Below are 17,095 nucleotides of genomic sequence, written 5' to 3'. Positions count from 1 at the left end.
AAAAAGATGTTTGAGAACCACTGGACAAGAGAGACAAGACGCACTTACCCATTTGCAAATCTCTCTCTGTCTTACGCTCTCCTTCATTCTGTTTTTATTTTGTTTCCCAGGTTAGGAACTCCTCCACTCTTCTCTTCAGCACTCTGATCACAAGGATCTTTGGCGTGAAGAAGGGGAAGGACGAGCACTCGAAAAAGAACAGGTCTGCTGTGTCTCACTCTCCAACACTGCTCCACCACTTCAAGTTTACTGTCATGTGCATCAGTGCAGAATGAAATGCTGACATTTGAATGGGAATCACAAGTCAGTGGTTATCAGTCATGTATGTGCAAAGACAGTCCAAAAGTTGCAGTTATTAGTGCGAAAAAAGTTCTTAGCAACACACAAATACGGCAGTTTCACTATAAAAGATAAAAGTTTAATTGTAAAAACTGCAAGTCATCTTATACTTGACTGTAATTATCCGAACTGATAGTCGATACTTTTTGTTTTAAGAATTGAATTATTTAGACAATAAGCTACAGTGTTTTGCGTAGAAGTTATTTTATCAAAAATTTTTGTAGTACATCAACATTCAACAAACTGAAGGATGAAGTGTTCCTGTAAGTGCTAAATAAAGTCCTTAAAAGCCCTCTTGGATCAGCTGGAAAATGCCTCATCACAAAGCTGAAAATAGGGCTGTTATTCTGACCCCATGAAAGGTTGACTTTTTAGAGATGTGTGGTTTTCACAGGACAGTCACGCTACAAACATATGATGATCTTACAGGATATGATGCACTGTTGTAGATTTAACTACCCAACAGTATATTAAGGAGTTAAAATGAGCACAGCCTTGAACACCTACAACAGTAAAATGCAGCATACACATTCATGCAACAGTATTTATCCAAAAATATGATTTGGAAACACTGACAAGGAACATTTTACTGCACTGCCACTACTATTAATTTTCATAATTTACATAAATTTTGAAATAATACTTACATACTTTAACTCAAGTAAGGTTTGAATATAGGATATTTACTTGCAGTGGAGTATTTTTAGTGAGTGATATCAGTACTTTTACTTAAGTCAAGCATCTGAATACTTTTTCCACCACTGGTTAGAACCAAGGTAAAAACGAAGCATGTGTATAAACAGTGGTTGTTTTACACCACCGGGGGACACTGTTGTAACACCACTCTGGCTGAAATGCAGGTTTCACTCTACTGAAACCCACTGCTGGTCATTACTGGTGAAGGTGCAGGTCTCTGCTGCTGCTCCAATAATAAAGAAAAGACACTGGAGGCAAAAAGGGCCGCTTTACATTTAAATATAACAGAAACAGACAATATACAATTCATTATTATTAATGCTAAGTACATGCTAAAAACACCTGGGACCATCCCAAGGAATGCATGAAATAATACAATGCATTCTACCCGGTTTCATACCTGTGGGCTGCAATTGATAAGGCTCCAAGTATAACACAGCAACATTTTTGTGGCCGGAAATGTTAACAGATGACACATCTATGAACAGCATTGTCTGGAATACAAAAATGTGCTTTGTTGCACAGTTTGGAAATGCTCTTGTCGGGATGGAAAAATGAGTTGAAACAGCATTTAGACCATTCGGTACTTAAAGTGTATTAAAACCCAAGGTGATGCTGGTTTTGGTTATATTTATTACATATTCATAGTCAGGCTTTGTCACCACTACAGTAGAGCTGTCAGTTTGAAGACTGAGATAAAGACCGCCATGCCTTCGAGTAGCTATTTAAACAGATTGTTGTAAAGTGTGTGTAAACAAATTCTTGTGTTTGTTGTTGCTTAGTTAATGATTTCAGCCAGAACAAGGACAAGAGATAAACAGGATTCACTCTATATTGGCTACACAATGTTTTTTATGGTAAAAAAAAATCACTGAAATGCCACAGTTACCATCAACAACAACACGGGTGGTGATATACTCACATTTCTAAGCAAAACTCTTAAGATTATAAGAAACTTTTTGTAGCCAAAAGCAAGTAACCTAAAACGTTATCTCTGTCACGCCACTCATCATTTTGTTCGAGGAGCTGTCAGTTGGTGGATATCTCATTTTGGTGGATAAACAACCACCACACACTTCGTCAAAATGGGGTTGAGTTGTGCAAATGAGGAATCTGTTCAGAGGTTTAACTGTCTCAGTTTTAGTTGGAAGGTTATCAGTTGTAAGTCCGGCTTTGCTGTCAAGGAGGGTGTGAAAAATTGTGGATTTTCTCTGGAGAGGAGTCTTAAATTATAACAGGCTCCCAGTGCCACGTCAAACAGCCATCCCAGTATTTTGAAACCTTGATAATGAAAATGATAGCAGATCTGGGTCAAGTGTTATATTTTGTGAACTGATGTATCCAACTTAGATGCAGGACATGTGGAGTTAAGCCCTTGGGATGTTGCAACAGGTTCCATGGGATTATATAATCACAGGAAAATATTTGATGCTGCAGCAGAGACACTTCTTTCCAGAAATGCACTTCTTATTTGCTGGTATGACAAGATGGAATCGCTCTTATCTTTGTTTCTCTATTGTTTATTTGCACAAGAAGGAAGGTTTGTTTTTTAGACACTCAGGAAATGTGTGTCCACATGTTGTGACACATTGACATTCATAGACTGATAGTAAGAAAAAAACACTTAAAACAACTATCACCCAAATGCTGTCTTCAGAGAGCTTGACTCTGACCTCTTTTTTTTTGGCATGACAGAGCACAAGCATGCTGTGTGTTTGTCCAGTGCTTTACAGCAATCAACTCAGTGTTTAGTGTTTATTAGCAGGTGTTAGCATGCTAACAAGCTAACCTTGAATGGTGAACATTTCAAAACATCAGCGCATTAGCATTGTCACTACGATCATGTTAGCATGCTAATGTTAGCATTTAACTCATATCACTGCTGTGCTGTACAGCCACGCTGAGGCACTAGTGTGGCCGTAGACATTATACCACATTCATCTCATATGGGAAGGTTGGTAGAGAATCGGTGCTTGAATTCAACCAGTACCATAGACTGTATGAAATAATGTACATAGCCACAATGACATCACACATTGGTTTGTGGACTCTTATTTGGAAGCCTTAAGTTCAGCATTTCGGCCATCACCATCTTGGTTTTTTGGAGCCAGAAGTGACCATATTTAGACGACAAGGTGGAGCTGTGGAGGAGCGAGGAGTGGATCTGACTCATAGACTGTAGTGAGGCATTGCAGAGAGCCTGTCACTCAAAGCAGCCACACCCTTTATTGTGTGTAACTTTAAGCCTTAATAAATTGTAAATGGATGAACTGTATAAAAGTTCATCAACTGTATAGTTGTCATGAAGGGGGGAAATTGGCTGTAGAGACCAAAACCGTTATTTTGTACCAAGCTGTGAACATGTTTATTTCTGCTGTCAAGTTGGGCATTTTAACATGGGGTATGTGGGGATTGACTCACTTTTGGAGCCAGCCTCCAGTGGCCATTTGAGGCACTGCAATCTTGGCACTCTTGTTGGATTCATTTTTCAGCTCCTGAGGTTGCCCCTTGGACAGTACTCACCAGTATGCATCGCTGGCACTCATTTTATTTGTTGGTTTACCGTGACTTTTTTGAATTCCTAATAATTCCTGACAATGACTGATAATTGAGTAAAGGACAATCTCTGACTGCATACAGACACAAAATCAGGCATTTCTACTGTATCACTGTGGTACTGGTATCAAAGTATCACACATGAACCATGTGGCTGGGGAAGACTGAAAGGGCATAACGGTATTGAACATTAATTTATAAAGGTATTGCAAATGCTCAGGTTTAGGCAAGGTTGCAAAACAGTTATTAGACTGGTCTACAAAACAAACATTGGTTTAACAACAAATAAAGTGATTAAAACGTGTCAGAATTGTTATTATAATTCAAATACACGTCAAATTGCATTGACATCTACAGGATCTCTAGGATCTTAAGTTTTGTATACCCCCAAAAAAGGGTGTTTTGAAAAAGGGGCATGGTGTTGACATTTTGCCAAGTACCTGCATGGGCTGGTCTAGTCCATTGATTTCCAACTGGTTCAGCACAGGTTCTAGTTTTCTCCTTGGTCATTAGTTCAAGGTCCATACAGTTCAATACATTTAGCATCACACTTACGTTTGGCCATGTTGTTGAGCTAGTTTGCCGTTTCTGTCTGTTCACTCACTCTACAGCAGGAACTTTAAAATAAAAGTTTTGTGCCGTAAATTCATTGTGCTGAAAAATGAAGTGTATTTTTGACAAACTTGACATGTTTGCGAGTCACTTGCAGTCCATTCAGAATGGAACCATCACCCACTTTTGGACCGTGACCCACCAGTTGGGAACCACTGGTCTAGTCTATACCAGAACAATTAGAAAAATCCAAGTTTTCCACGTAAGACATGATGGCGACATTTGCCTTGTTATGCTAAGCTAGGCCAACCCAACCCTGTCCCTGCTCCAGCTCTGTATTTTATGGTAACTAAAATACTGAACATGCTAAACATCAGCAGGCATTGTTATTGCCACTATTAGCATTTTAGCATGCGAGCATAAGCATTTATAGCCTCACAGAGCCATTAGCAAGCTGTAGGCTGGAAGGGCCTGGACATATGCTGTGTTTTTGTGCTCTCTGATCCATTGTTGTCAAAGTAGATGTGTGGAAAAATGAATACACTTGTTTCTGAAACTTTATCCAAATGTTTCCTCATCTTTCACAGTATAAACGTGGTTCTGGTTAAAGCAGGAATGATTTTACGTGGTATTGTTCCATTATTTGCAAAGGAATAGTAGTATCAGTGTCAGTAGTGTGGCAACAAGCAGGTTAAGAAAGAGAAAATGTTAAGATCAAATGACTGCCTCGGACATTATTTCCTAGCAGTTCTTGCCAGTTGCATGGCATATTTTGCAAATCTCTGTTATAAATATGAGCCCTTCGTTCATTCGAAAATGGCTCTGAGGCTGCGTGCAGATGTTGCATTGACAAACCAATGGAGTGTTGCCTCTTATCATTGTAAGCTCTTTGGTAGCACCCAGCGTCGGACTTCACATTTTCCAGGCAGTAAAAGACGTTGCATGTGTTGCAGCCCTACGTCTTGTTTAACTTGTCACCCCACTGTTATTTGGTAATGTAACAATTTTTAGTGGACTGTACACCAAGAAACCAAAGTATGTAAAACGTTTATATGATTGATATATTATTGGCCTCCCCAGTGGAACTGATACTGACATCCATCTAGTATTCAGAGCATGTTAAAACAAACATGAACAATAATGTACTATTTGGCTGTAGCACTATATGATAGTCGTATTGAGGTCTATATTGAGCTTGGAGGTGATTTGTTAACCCTCAGATAATCAAGGGTATAGTTTCACAGGGCTCGGGCTGTGTTCCAGGAAGCTCTGTCTGGTTCCCTTTACTGTATTTCTATTGGCTGCTTCTCTGAAGGCCTTTGAATAACCAGCCAAGGCTGCTCCTGTTTATCTGGTCTGTTTTCACTTGTGTTTTTACTCTGCCCTCCCTGGCTTTGTATAGCTGACAGTTATCTCCCCGTCCTCTTGTCTGCTGCTTTCTTTTTATTATAACTGTGTAGGGTTATTTTTGTATGCATGTGGCTGTGATTAATGACAAAAAGAAAATTTGCATTTGAACTCTAGTAATAATTATTTTTATGTCTCAATAGTGCACTTGTAAAGGTTGGTTGTCATGGCAGTAAATCTCATTGTATTGACCTGAAATACAGAAGTGTGTTTGTATGAGCGAGAAAGCTGCAAGTCATTTGAAATTGTGTTTTTGGGAGTTTGTCTTTTCCACAGTCTGTTGTATGTCTGGTCTCTGTTATTACCATGATTTTACGGTTGTGATCTCTGGCAGCAGTAAATGCATTGTGACAGCTTGTCCACTCTAATATTTGGCTGCATGTTCGTAAGGGGCTCTTGGTCCACTGAAGCCGGAGCATAAACACAGTTCCATCTGACACAAACCCGTTTATTTGCAGCGTTGTGTGTATTTGTGTGTTCGGGAAGACTGAACTACTTCTGCTGTCTGTGGGAATTTCAGCTGTGTATTTTACATAGTTACTTGAATCCAGACATATTGTTTGCTTGTGGATTGTCATTCCACTAAGCCCAGGCTTCTCCGCTCCGTGACTGTGCATTGATGTTGATCTGATATCGTTGCTGAGATAAATGCAACTGTAAACAAGACTGACAGAGCGAAGATAGCTCTCTGCATTCCAACCAAATCCTCCAGCTTTATCTTGAGCTCGCGTCAACTCCTCACTTTCCACTACATGTGCTCTTGGTCATGCAAAGCTGTCCATATTAATGTTACTTAGGTGTTTCAAAAAACTAGAATGGGAAAGCTGTACTCATAACTTTGATCGATTTACTTCAACATAAAAAGATCTGCGTTTTGCCAAACAGCCTTGGTTGACCTCCCCGAGGCTTTTTGAAACATTAATCTTTATATGTTTAAATGTGGAGCTGTTTCTCTTCAGAGATTGTGTGACCTAGGTCAAAGACACCTCAGCAGGATTGCTTGTATAACCCATTATAGTGGTGTATAAAGTGTCAGGTCTTTTACTTAAGCAAAAGGACCAAAACAACACTAAACTGTGCATTCCATTACACGTCTGAGTCCAAGTGAAAGTCCTGTGTTCCAAATCCTGCTGTAAAAGTATAGTATAATCACAGCATGCCTGCAGGTCCTCCTATAAAGTCTTAAAATGTCTTCAATTCAATTTTATAAATACTGGGCCATAAAAGTCATTAAGTAGTCTTAAATTTGAATTTGGGAATTTGTGAGGGCTTTATTGCCACAAACAATTTCGTGTATTCCTCTTTTAATTTAGTTTTGTGAAGTCAAGTCAGATTCTTCAGCAAGAAAGTCAACATTTCTTATGTTAAAACATTTTAAAGCTACCATTGAAGCTAATACTGTCTTTAATTTATACTCTCACTTACCTGTTGTACATTAGCCTAACTCACTCTAATAACCATATTCCTACATTAAACCTACCTCTGCACAGGACTTCATATATAGTTAGCTTATGTTAAAGCTAAACCTTTTATGCTAAGAAAAGGGTGTTTTGTCCCAAAAAGGTCTTAAAAGGCTCTAAGAAAAAAAATGTAATACAGTATTAAATGTTAAAGTACAAAAAAGTGGTGTCTATAACTGATATATTATTATGTATTACATTAGTAGAATTTTAATACTGCAGCATTTTACTGTTGTAGCTGGTTGAGGTGGAGTTAGTTTTGGAAGTTTGGAAGTTGAGTCCAGTGGTTACAGTGAATCTGCTACCAAAATATTCAGTTTTTGGCTTTTCTATTTGCTTTTCTTGTGAAATATTGGATAATTTTACCTCTTTGGGGCCTTGAACAATTATTTAATCATCTGAGATGTGGTGTGAGTTGCTAAGTTTTGGAGATCTCAGCAGTAGCGAGATATCTGTCTTCTCTCAAGTATAATAGAACTCGATGGCACTTGGCTTGTGGTGCACACAGTGCCAAAAAAACAACCCCAAAACAAAACACGTGAAAAACAGCAATTCCAGAAATCATGACCGGTTACTCAAGATAATCTCCAGACCTTGTTGTGAGGTGTATTCATATAGGAACTATTTTCTTTCTACTAAACTACACCCACCAACTGTATCACAACGCAGAAGGAAGTGTGCATCTACTCATGGATGAGAGGCTCGTGCATGTAATGGTGCAAGATATATACATTAATGGTGTCCTCCTAGGAGCAAGCAATAGATACACAAGGAGACAAGGCAGAGATCTCTATGGTCGATATCTCCAACACTCTGCAACTCACACCAGAACAATCTAGATTGATAATTAGCACTACAGGTAGGAGGAAAAATATGTATTTTTGATTTTGGGGTGAACTGTCCGTTGTAGCCTTAATGCTACAGCTGTGGGCCCACAAACATGACCAGGCCTTTTCACTTACACCTCCTCCTCTCTCGTCCTCTGTGACCCTTACCCCTTTTACCCCATCTAATCTGCTCCGACACAACCTCCGACCTCTATCTTCCAGGCAGCAGAGTCATGTCAGACTGAGAGACTCTCATTAGAGAGCGCAGAGGAGGGCGGGGAGGGCACACACACATACACACACTGCACATGCATACAGTGAATGTTAAACATTTAGGGACAGATTTCAGATTTAGATTATCTTTGCACTTATTTACTCGCAAACATGCAGTGAAAATGTGCCATTGTCCTCACACTTCATCTGTGTGTGTGTGTGTGTGTCAGGTCACAAGAGGTGAGTGTGTCATATCCAGGTTGAAAGGAGTTCACACATGACTCACTTTCCTACCATGACAGTGCCTGCTGCTAACTTGAACCAGTTCCAGAGTGTGTGTGTGTGTGTATTTTTGCGCATTAATCCAGAATCCGTGGCAGTCTTGACTTGAAGCAGTCTGCGATCTCTCCAGGCTTGTGATCATGTGCTTGGCAGAGTAGACCTCTTTGCTTCAGAAGTGACTTGATTTAGACGGGCAGAGTTAAATAAAAACTTTATTGGCCCTGAGGCTGAATGGCGGTTGCAGCAGCAAGACCGCCAGTGTTAAATATAAAGTTTGTCATTTTATTGACAGTTGTGTATGTGTGTGAGAGTGAAGACATAAGCACAAACACACGTGACCGTAACACATGTACGAGTTTATGTGCACACACACACAACTGTTTATTTCTGGCTGTAGCAGGGTAAGCAAACATAAAGGCAGGATTTGTTTTGGTTCAGAGTATTTGGCACAAGACCATGCCTTATCAGTGTAAGCACTCTCCTTCGTTTCCCCTGCTCTGCTCCTTGTTATGTCACTTTTACAGAGGGAGACTATTCAGAACATAGGAATGTAATCATGACTATCAGGAAATTTAATTAACTGAAATTTAATTTGGATCAAAGTAAATCCACTCGTACTTGTTTTTAATATTGCTCTCTGTTGACAGTGATTCATGATGGCAATTAGGTTTGTACTCTGTAGACATTCTGTGTTGCATTTTTTTTAAATTACAGTGTTCTTGCTCAAACTCCCAACACATTAGGCTTCTGTCTAATACTAATGGCATCAATAATGCTTTTGTTTTTTAAAATAACATTTCATTCCACATTTCATTTCATGGTGTGTCTCTCTATATGGGTTTATCCTGAACATTAAGAGGACCAACAGTCAGTCATTTGTCTTCATATTTAACTGCTGAAAAGATGATCTTTTCATAAAATTTGGCTGTCTGTGTGGTAGAAATAGGGCTGTGGATTATGGCTAAAAATGTCATCACAATAAAATTTTTCATATAAATGGATATCGATAATCACGCTAAAAAAGTCAAATCATTATTTCTTTCATGTTTAAAGACTGATTTTTGCTCCAGAGTTAAAGTTGTTACTTGTCAGAACAAGACAAACATTTGTCAACAGCAGAACATTTTAAAAATCTGGGGTGGATTCAAAACAATTATATTCAAAATAATTTCAATACATTACACTGTAGATATCAGCTTCTATACTCTTTGTGTCCGTGGGGGCAGCAGGTGGACAAAAATGAGGAAGTGAACTCTGCAGTTTGAGCAACAGCCCTGGAGCCAGGGAAAATTATGTCATCTGGTGCATTTGAGCTAAGAGATGATGAGCAGGGTGATCTTACCATTTTTGCCAGAAACTGTTTGCCAGAGCCTCACAATCTGGATGGCATTTTCTCAACGATGGTGTTGCTCCAGAAATAGCTAGTAAGTGGCCATTGAGTTAAGGTTTTTGTGTCTAAGGACTGTTTTGATGGTCAGAAATACACATTCATGCTCAACGTCTCTTTCTGTTTTTTGGTAGTCCTACTGATGTTTCACAATTTATGTGGTATAAAGGGGCACTGCACATTTTCTGTATCAGAATCAGTTTACTAGTCACAGGGAGTACTACATAGTCTGAGAACAGATGGTCAATGTCTACAGTGCCTTGGGGGGAGTAGTCTCGGCTTCGGTTTGCAGACTACAGATTTTTAAGAGATGCTATAATGTTGAATTATGGGAAAGTTTAGGATCCATTGTTTTTGAAAACTGACCCACACTAGGGGCTCCAAGTCAGGATATCTCAGCCTCAGTTGCCTCAGTTTCCCAGTTTTATGGAAATGCATTACTGAATGCACTGTTTGTGCTACAGCAGAATCTGTTAAAGAACTACACCCACAGTCATTGATTATTGGATTTGAATACACTTTATTATCAGAAAGAAAATCTGAAATTGTCCTGCATCTCAGGTTGTCAAATATTTCACATAAATACAAAACAACATTTAACCAAACAGAAAAACACACTATAAACTCTACAAATCATGCAGACATCACGCAAAGTGGATACAGTGCAACAAATGAATCATTCCTATAGCATTCAGTGTTTGACCCAGGGACACTGAGGCTACTGAGAAGCCATACTCTGATTTAATAGGTCGACAGTCTTTTCAGATTTGCACCAAGTCACCCTTTTTAGCCACACTAGCTGCATGGCTCTATGGAGTCCAGTATCACACCAGACAGGTGGTCAGTTGGTCGATCCATCATTTTGGTCCAGCCTAAAATATGTCAGCAACTATTAAATGGATTTGCATGAAATTTTGAATAGACGTTGATGTCCTCTCAGGATGAAACTCTTTAAGTCTCCTGACCTCTGACTTGACACCAGTTGAATGGACTGATATAAAATGTGGTATGGATATTCATCCCCCCCCTCAGGATGAATTGTATTAACTTTGGTGACGTTAGCTTTTTAGCTCAATCCTCTGCTACAGGCTCACAGCACCACTAGTATGGTAGTAGACTCTTAGTGTGGTAAAAAGTACTGTTATAAAGTTTTATAAGCCTTAAAACTTAAGAGTGGAACCATTGCCAGACACTACGGAGTCCCAAAGTCCCAAAACATAATTTTTTTTTATCTTGTCTGCATAACATATAAAAAGTATAGTGTTTCAGGACTTTGGTTGCCCTGTATGTAAAAACCGGCTCTTTGAAATTTCTTTCTTCTCTGGGTATGTACCTCAGTGGCCTTATTATTGTTAATAAATTCATGCTCTTTCTATCTCTCTCCTCAGGATGACGGGCCGAGAGTTTTTCACTCGTTTTCCAGCTCTCTATCCGTTCCTTCTGAACCAGCTGGAGGAGGCTGCAGCGACGGTGGAAAGGTGAGGTGGTCCTTTCTTAATCCACACACATGCACACTTCACATTCAGCCCTTGCCATGGCTTTTCACACTCCCTTGATTCCATTATAGGTTTAATTTTACTTAAATTTAAGCCATACGAGACAGCTTTTTTGTTATCTTAAGCTGATTAAGCAGTGGTGCTTTTGTGCTGCGAGTCCTGAAGTGAAGAGGTGAAGTAAGTGCAACTTTTCTTCAGTCCTGAAACTAGATTGTGGGAACAGAAGTGGGAACATGAACTATGAACTCAGCTATTTGCTCTAATCAAGTAATAGTGTCCTAGATTGACTTCTCGTGTGGGCCTTTTTTCTCAAAGTATCACTTGCTCAACTTCTTGACTATTTGGTCAAAGACTAAGACTTTACGACTGAATAAAGTAAACGTCTTGTTGAGATTTAGTTTTGTTTTTCACAGCGGGGAGGTTCATTGGCCTTATCTTTGTCAGCTCAGCCCAAACTCCCTCTTTAAAAGCATCTGAGTTGTCCAGCAGCTCCCCAGGCGGCCTTATCTTAATATGGATCCAATTAATTGAATGCTGTTTGAGACCGGCTCTTTCACAATTCCCCTCACTCCCTTCAACCCTTGTTAAAACATTTGCAAATTTCCCACGGAACCAGATCCCAGCCGTCTGACTTCCCACATCATCTCAGCGTATCGCGCCACCCAAACAGACCAACCGCACCATAGTGTAGCAATACACAGCAGGACAAGAGGCAAGAGAGCTGCTGTTAGTGGTTTGAGACAGTCTTTGTGGAAGTTAAAAGTGCATTCCCAAAATAGGTCACAATATATGAAAAGATTATAGAAATGAGCTTTGGAACTGTAAAGTTGTACTGTGTAATCCATCTTCCTCCACAAATGCTCTCCCCAAACAAATACCTCTGAATTATGAATAAGAAACAATCCTGTGTTCAGAGATAGTTATGTGACGTACAGACAGCTGGAAGCAAAAGACAAACAAAATGTGGCTGTAATGTGCATGCAGATAAGCAGCATGTTGTGCATGCATGTGCACATGTACAGTACATACACACACTCACACAGCTACAACAGATATAACAGCACCTGCAGTGGGCTAAGAATATCCTGGATTGTCTGTTATTCGACCACGCCTTGGATCAGGGCACAGGGACTTTTGTGTATCAGAGGCTTTACATGAGTAATAAATGATGTCCATGTGTGGATGGATTCTAACCTGGCAACAGTTTCCTGAAGTTACGCCCAAATGTTCATACTTGGTCCTGACCTGAAACCAGAAGAAAAAGGTCACATTTTTTGTTTACTTATTCATTAATAACCAAAATTAATTAATTGAACACCACACACATTCCCCTTCTCATTCATACCTGTTGGTTGCTAGAAATGGTAAATCGTAGTGATGTTGCTACTAGGTACGCATCCTGCGTCCCTGACACAATGTTCCAGGACACACCCTGTTATTTTCTCCGATAATGCTACATTACAAACAACAGATCCGTGTGTAAATCATGGATTCAGTGTCCTCGTGTGACTTTACTTATTTTGAAAATATTTCTCATGTCACAGAAACCACTGAGAATGAAACTTGTGTTTTGGATGTTATAATCATACTGTCGGTGATGTGTCGGTGTTTTTGTTGTGGTGCGCACAGATCTGACGCTTGCCAGTCATCACCGGCTCTCTGAAAATCTCTGTTGCCCATCGAAGGTGGGGGTGTCAGCAGGGTGGCACGGAGGTCCCAGCTGGGGACCGCAAGACAAGACAATAAACTTATATTTTTAGGTTCATAGCCTTAATACATGGGGCGCCTGCTCTACCAGGTGAGCTTCTGGGTGCTCCAATGTTCTTGTATTAATTATCACAATATAATTTTCCTTGATAGAAATTTAACGTAATATAATATTTGAAAAATGCTCCATATAATTAAACCACTCGAACGCCAGAGAAGGGGGGCACTAATGCACCTTAAACACTAGTTGCCGCCTGTTATTAAACAGAAGAAGAGGACGAGAAGGCCACCAAGGCTTACCGTCACCATGCTAATGAGTACATTAACATTATAACTATAAAATCCTAACCTGGTGCTGTATTTGGCCACTTTATCAATGCACCAAATTTGGTTTTGATTTGAATATGCTTGAGCTCTTGCTCAGCTAAGGAGACTTGATTTCTTCGTGAAATAATAGTGTTTGTGCTTTTAATGTGGCGTGTAGATTCATCAGAATAATTTCAAATTCCTAATGTTAATATCTTGTTTATATCTGAAACAATTTCAGGTCAGTGCCCACATTCTACACTGCTGTGCAGTGATTTGTTGCAGTACAAACACTCTTATCTGCCACTGCTTTCACGACCAAAGAAAACAGTTTTTGTATCATATTCCAAGTACTTTTCTCTAATTTCCTAAACAAAACGGGTGATTTATTTGTCTGAGAGCTAACCAAATGTTAAGCTAAAGCTTTGGTTTACTTTAGAGCTTCTCTTGAGTCTCTTCTACTGCTACTTCATTTAGAAGTCCTCTTCTAAATGAAGAATAAAAATGCGTAAGGTCAGTGTTCTGTTTTTGCTGTCTTTAAAAATAACCTTTTCATCAAACACCCGGGTAGGGGGATGATTGAGGAGTTTGGGGAGAGGGGGCAGACATTCGTGGAAAAGCTCAACATGGAATTTGAGAATGTCATTAAATGCCACGGTGTCTCTCTTTCATCCTGTCAAGTGTTTCAGCCCCCAGCTGTATCCCAACAAGGCCTAATATGTTTGCAATTCCCCTCTATCTGCCCCCCCCCTTCTGACATCACATCCTGTCAGGTTATGCTTGACTAAACTGTGACACTAAACACATTAGACCAGTTACTAATTGAGCTGCTATTACATTTCCCATCTTGCCGATCTGTGGCACTCCCAGCGGATGGTTCTGTGTGTGTGTGTGTGTGTGTGTGTGTGTGTGTGTGTGTGTGTGTGTGTGCGTGCGTGCGTGTGTGTGTGTTGTTGAATGAAGTAATGAAAAGCACAAGTTGTTTTCGCAGGGGGTCTGTTGTTCTGTTTCTGTTCTATGAGATCCTCATGACTAATGACAGGGCCCGGAGGACATATTGCTCTCCTGACACACACACACACACACACACGCACACACACTTATAAAAGCAGACTTTCCATACTTAACAGCCCTACACAAAGCTCAACTGCAGGCGCTCCCATAATGTAAACACTGTTTTCCCATGATATTACCGTATTATGAGATGATATTTTTAGCTTACACACTGCTTAAGTAATGCTGCTAAAGTTGAAGTTGTTTTATTAACACCAAGATAAAAATCCACCAGTTCCAGAAGATACAAACCTAAACCTTTGAGGAGTTGATCTCCTCTCTCACAGAGCTGGACGCTGACAGCAGGACAAGAAGAAATAAAGCTGTCCTGAGGGCGAAGCGTGGCCCCTCTTCACATTAGATATCAGATATTCGAACAGTCAGTTTTCCTTACTTTGTACTGTAGTTTGAGTTCTTGTCTCTTTCTCCATTTTCCTCCCTCCTTTCTTCTCTGCGAGTGGGCCAGAGTGAAACTGTGAAACCGCTGGCAGAGACGGACAGTTTCCATTCTCACTCAGTTGGCAGTGATGATATTTGGATGGAGGAAAAGAGGGAGGTGAAAAGCTCAGTTCAAGGACGGATGAGGAGATAACTGTATTAGAGTGTGGATGGTTTGGATATGCAGCCTGTATTAAAGAGCTAGGGGACTTGAGGCCTTTTATATTTTGATGTGGAATTATGATAATATATGATTCCTATGGGAGATACACCCACTCTCTTTCTTGCTGAGAGTTATGCTGCATTCATGTGCTCCTCAGATGGTCCCATTTCCCAAGTTGGGAAGTCTTTTTTCCGACTCAGTTGTGTTCATGAGTTTTAGATCTTAATGTGGAAACAACATGGATGCTACTGAGGAGGTTTTTTTTATTGCTCATTTAAAAACATGTTGATAACAGTTTGAAGCTGTTTATTACAAAGATATTTTGTCCCAGATTTTTTGCCACCCCCATGTTTAGAGCTGTGTGCAGATAACCTCTGAATCATAGAGCCTGCTTATACCTAGTATTAACATGCGTTTTCATGATCCGAACACAAGTTGACAGTAGAGACATATTGCAATTCAAATGTGTATTTATCATGCGTCTCCACTTGACCTCTTGGGTTCAGATTTTGTTACTGCCTAAGTCACTTAAGCTAGTGGGTCATAGGGCCACGTGCACAGTTATTATATACTCACTCTTGCTAGCTGCTCGCTAGCATGTTCGCTAGTCTAGAAATTGTGCAGCTATAGATAATGCTGCCAGCAGAATACATGTCTCCTTTCACAGGGCAACACTTTGTACAGCTCGAGTGAGTAAGGACAACCTATAGACCGTTGGCACCAGGTTAGCGCACTGTCACCAAAACAACCACCACATCCTGCATTGATGACGTAGTCCTGGTCAGATACGTATCAGGATGCATTAGCATTTACACTACAAAATATATGTGGTCAAATGTAACCCAGGGCGACCCGGCAAGTGAGTGATTGGATCACAATTCGTGTTGGTGGTTGTTTACACGTATTTAGCACTGTCCTTTTGTGATTGGCTCAATCGAGACACATGTGAGTACCAGGTATAAACAGGGCCATTGATATGCTCTGAATATCGTGTAGAGCTCGGTTACTTACTGAGCTTTAGAGATGCTGGTAGGTAGACTTTTGGCTTTTTGGACAGAGCCAGGCTAGCTGTTTTATCTGCCTCCAATATTTATGCTAAGCTAAGCTCCTCACCTGCTGGCTCTATCTTCATATTTAGCTTACAATAGTGATATTGAATTCCTCATCTAAGTTTCAGCAAGTAAGCTAATAAGATTAATTTCCTAAATGTCAAACTACTCCTGGAATGCAGATGTTTAAAAAGATTGATAATGGTCTTCAGAATTCCTGACTCCCATGCTTGGCAAAAGCCTGCTTGTTTTTAGTCAAAAATTTAAAAAATCATTGTCTCTGACCATTTTACAGGAAGTTGACAGACCACACAGCTAATATGAACACCATATATTGACATGATTAAAAACGTGCATGATAATAGCTGAGATTCCTATCAAATACTTGTCTTCCAAGTTGTTTGTGAAGGGCCTTGTTAAGTGTATTTGTAAGGCCTCATTTTACATACTGTAAAATGTCTTAATAGACTTCACAGGCCTGCAAGTAATGATTCCCAACCAAATCCACGCTCTCTAAAGGTGTCAGTATGCTGCACATTTCCAGTCACATTAATTGTGCACTGTTAAAATCTGACTGGCTGTTGTTATGTGTGTGTTTAGTGACAGTGGTCAGGTGAAGCTTCACCCCAGTCTCTTCCTGCTGCTGCTGGTGCTCAGTCGACTCTACCCTTCTCCGATGGATGGATCTTCTTCACCTCTGGGACTTGCTCCTTTCATGCCCTTCATCATTAGGTGGGTGTCAACGCTACACACACAAGCACACACATATTCATATTCATCACACACACACTGACTACACATTTGACACCTAAACACAAAGAGTTGTCAACTCCTAACTGCTCTGATAAGCCTTTTCCATTGGTACTTTTGGCAGCAGCGAGTCCGATTTGATTTGCATTCCCGTCCCCAATTTAAAGGCGCCAAGTTGTGCCAAGGCTCACTTAGTCACGCCCGAGATGAAACATCTCCAGAGTTGGGCCAAAACATTGGGTTTGTCATCATTATTCATAACACAAATAAAGGAACCATTAGAAGAGTGATGCCCATATATACATACAAATGATTTAATTTGCTGTGCTGCTCAAACATTACCAGCAGCTTTCATAAATTTATAAATAAGTTTTGTTTTTTTCTGCATGTTACTCAATGCATGACTTGACATCA

General features: G+C 40.0%; 1 protein-coding gene across 1 annotated transcript in view; it reads left to right on the top strand.

Moving 5' to 3' along the window:
* The window catches only part of thada (THADA armadillo repeat containing), a 121,786-nt gene that overhangs the window by 34,159 nt on the left and 70,532 nt on the right, over nt 1–17,095 (top strand). The window contains exons 26-28 of the mRNA XM_050071470.1: nt 111–202; nt 11,108–11,197; nt 16,532–16,663. Of these exons, the coding sequence (XP_049927427.1) occupies nt 111–202; nt 11,108–11,197; nt 16,532–16,663 (314 nt within the window). The remainder of the gene's footprint in view (nt 1–110; nt 203–11,107; nt 11,198–16,531; nt 16,664–17,095) is intronic.

The sequence above is a fragment of the Epinephelus moara genome, chromosome 19 (assembly GCF_006386435.1).
Source record: "Epinephelus moara isolate mb chromosome 19, YSFRI_EMoa_1.0, whole genome shotgun sequence".
NCBI classification, from domain to species: domain Eukaryota; kingdom Metazoa; phylum Chordata; class Actinopteri; order Perciformes; family Serranidae; genus Epinephelus; species Epinephelus moara.
This window is presented reverse-complemented; position numbering and strand designations above follow the sequence as displayed.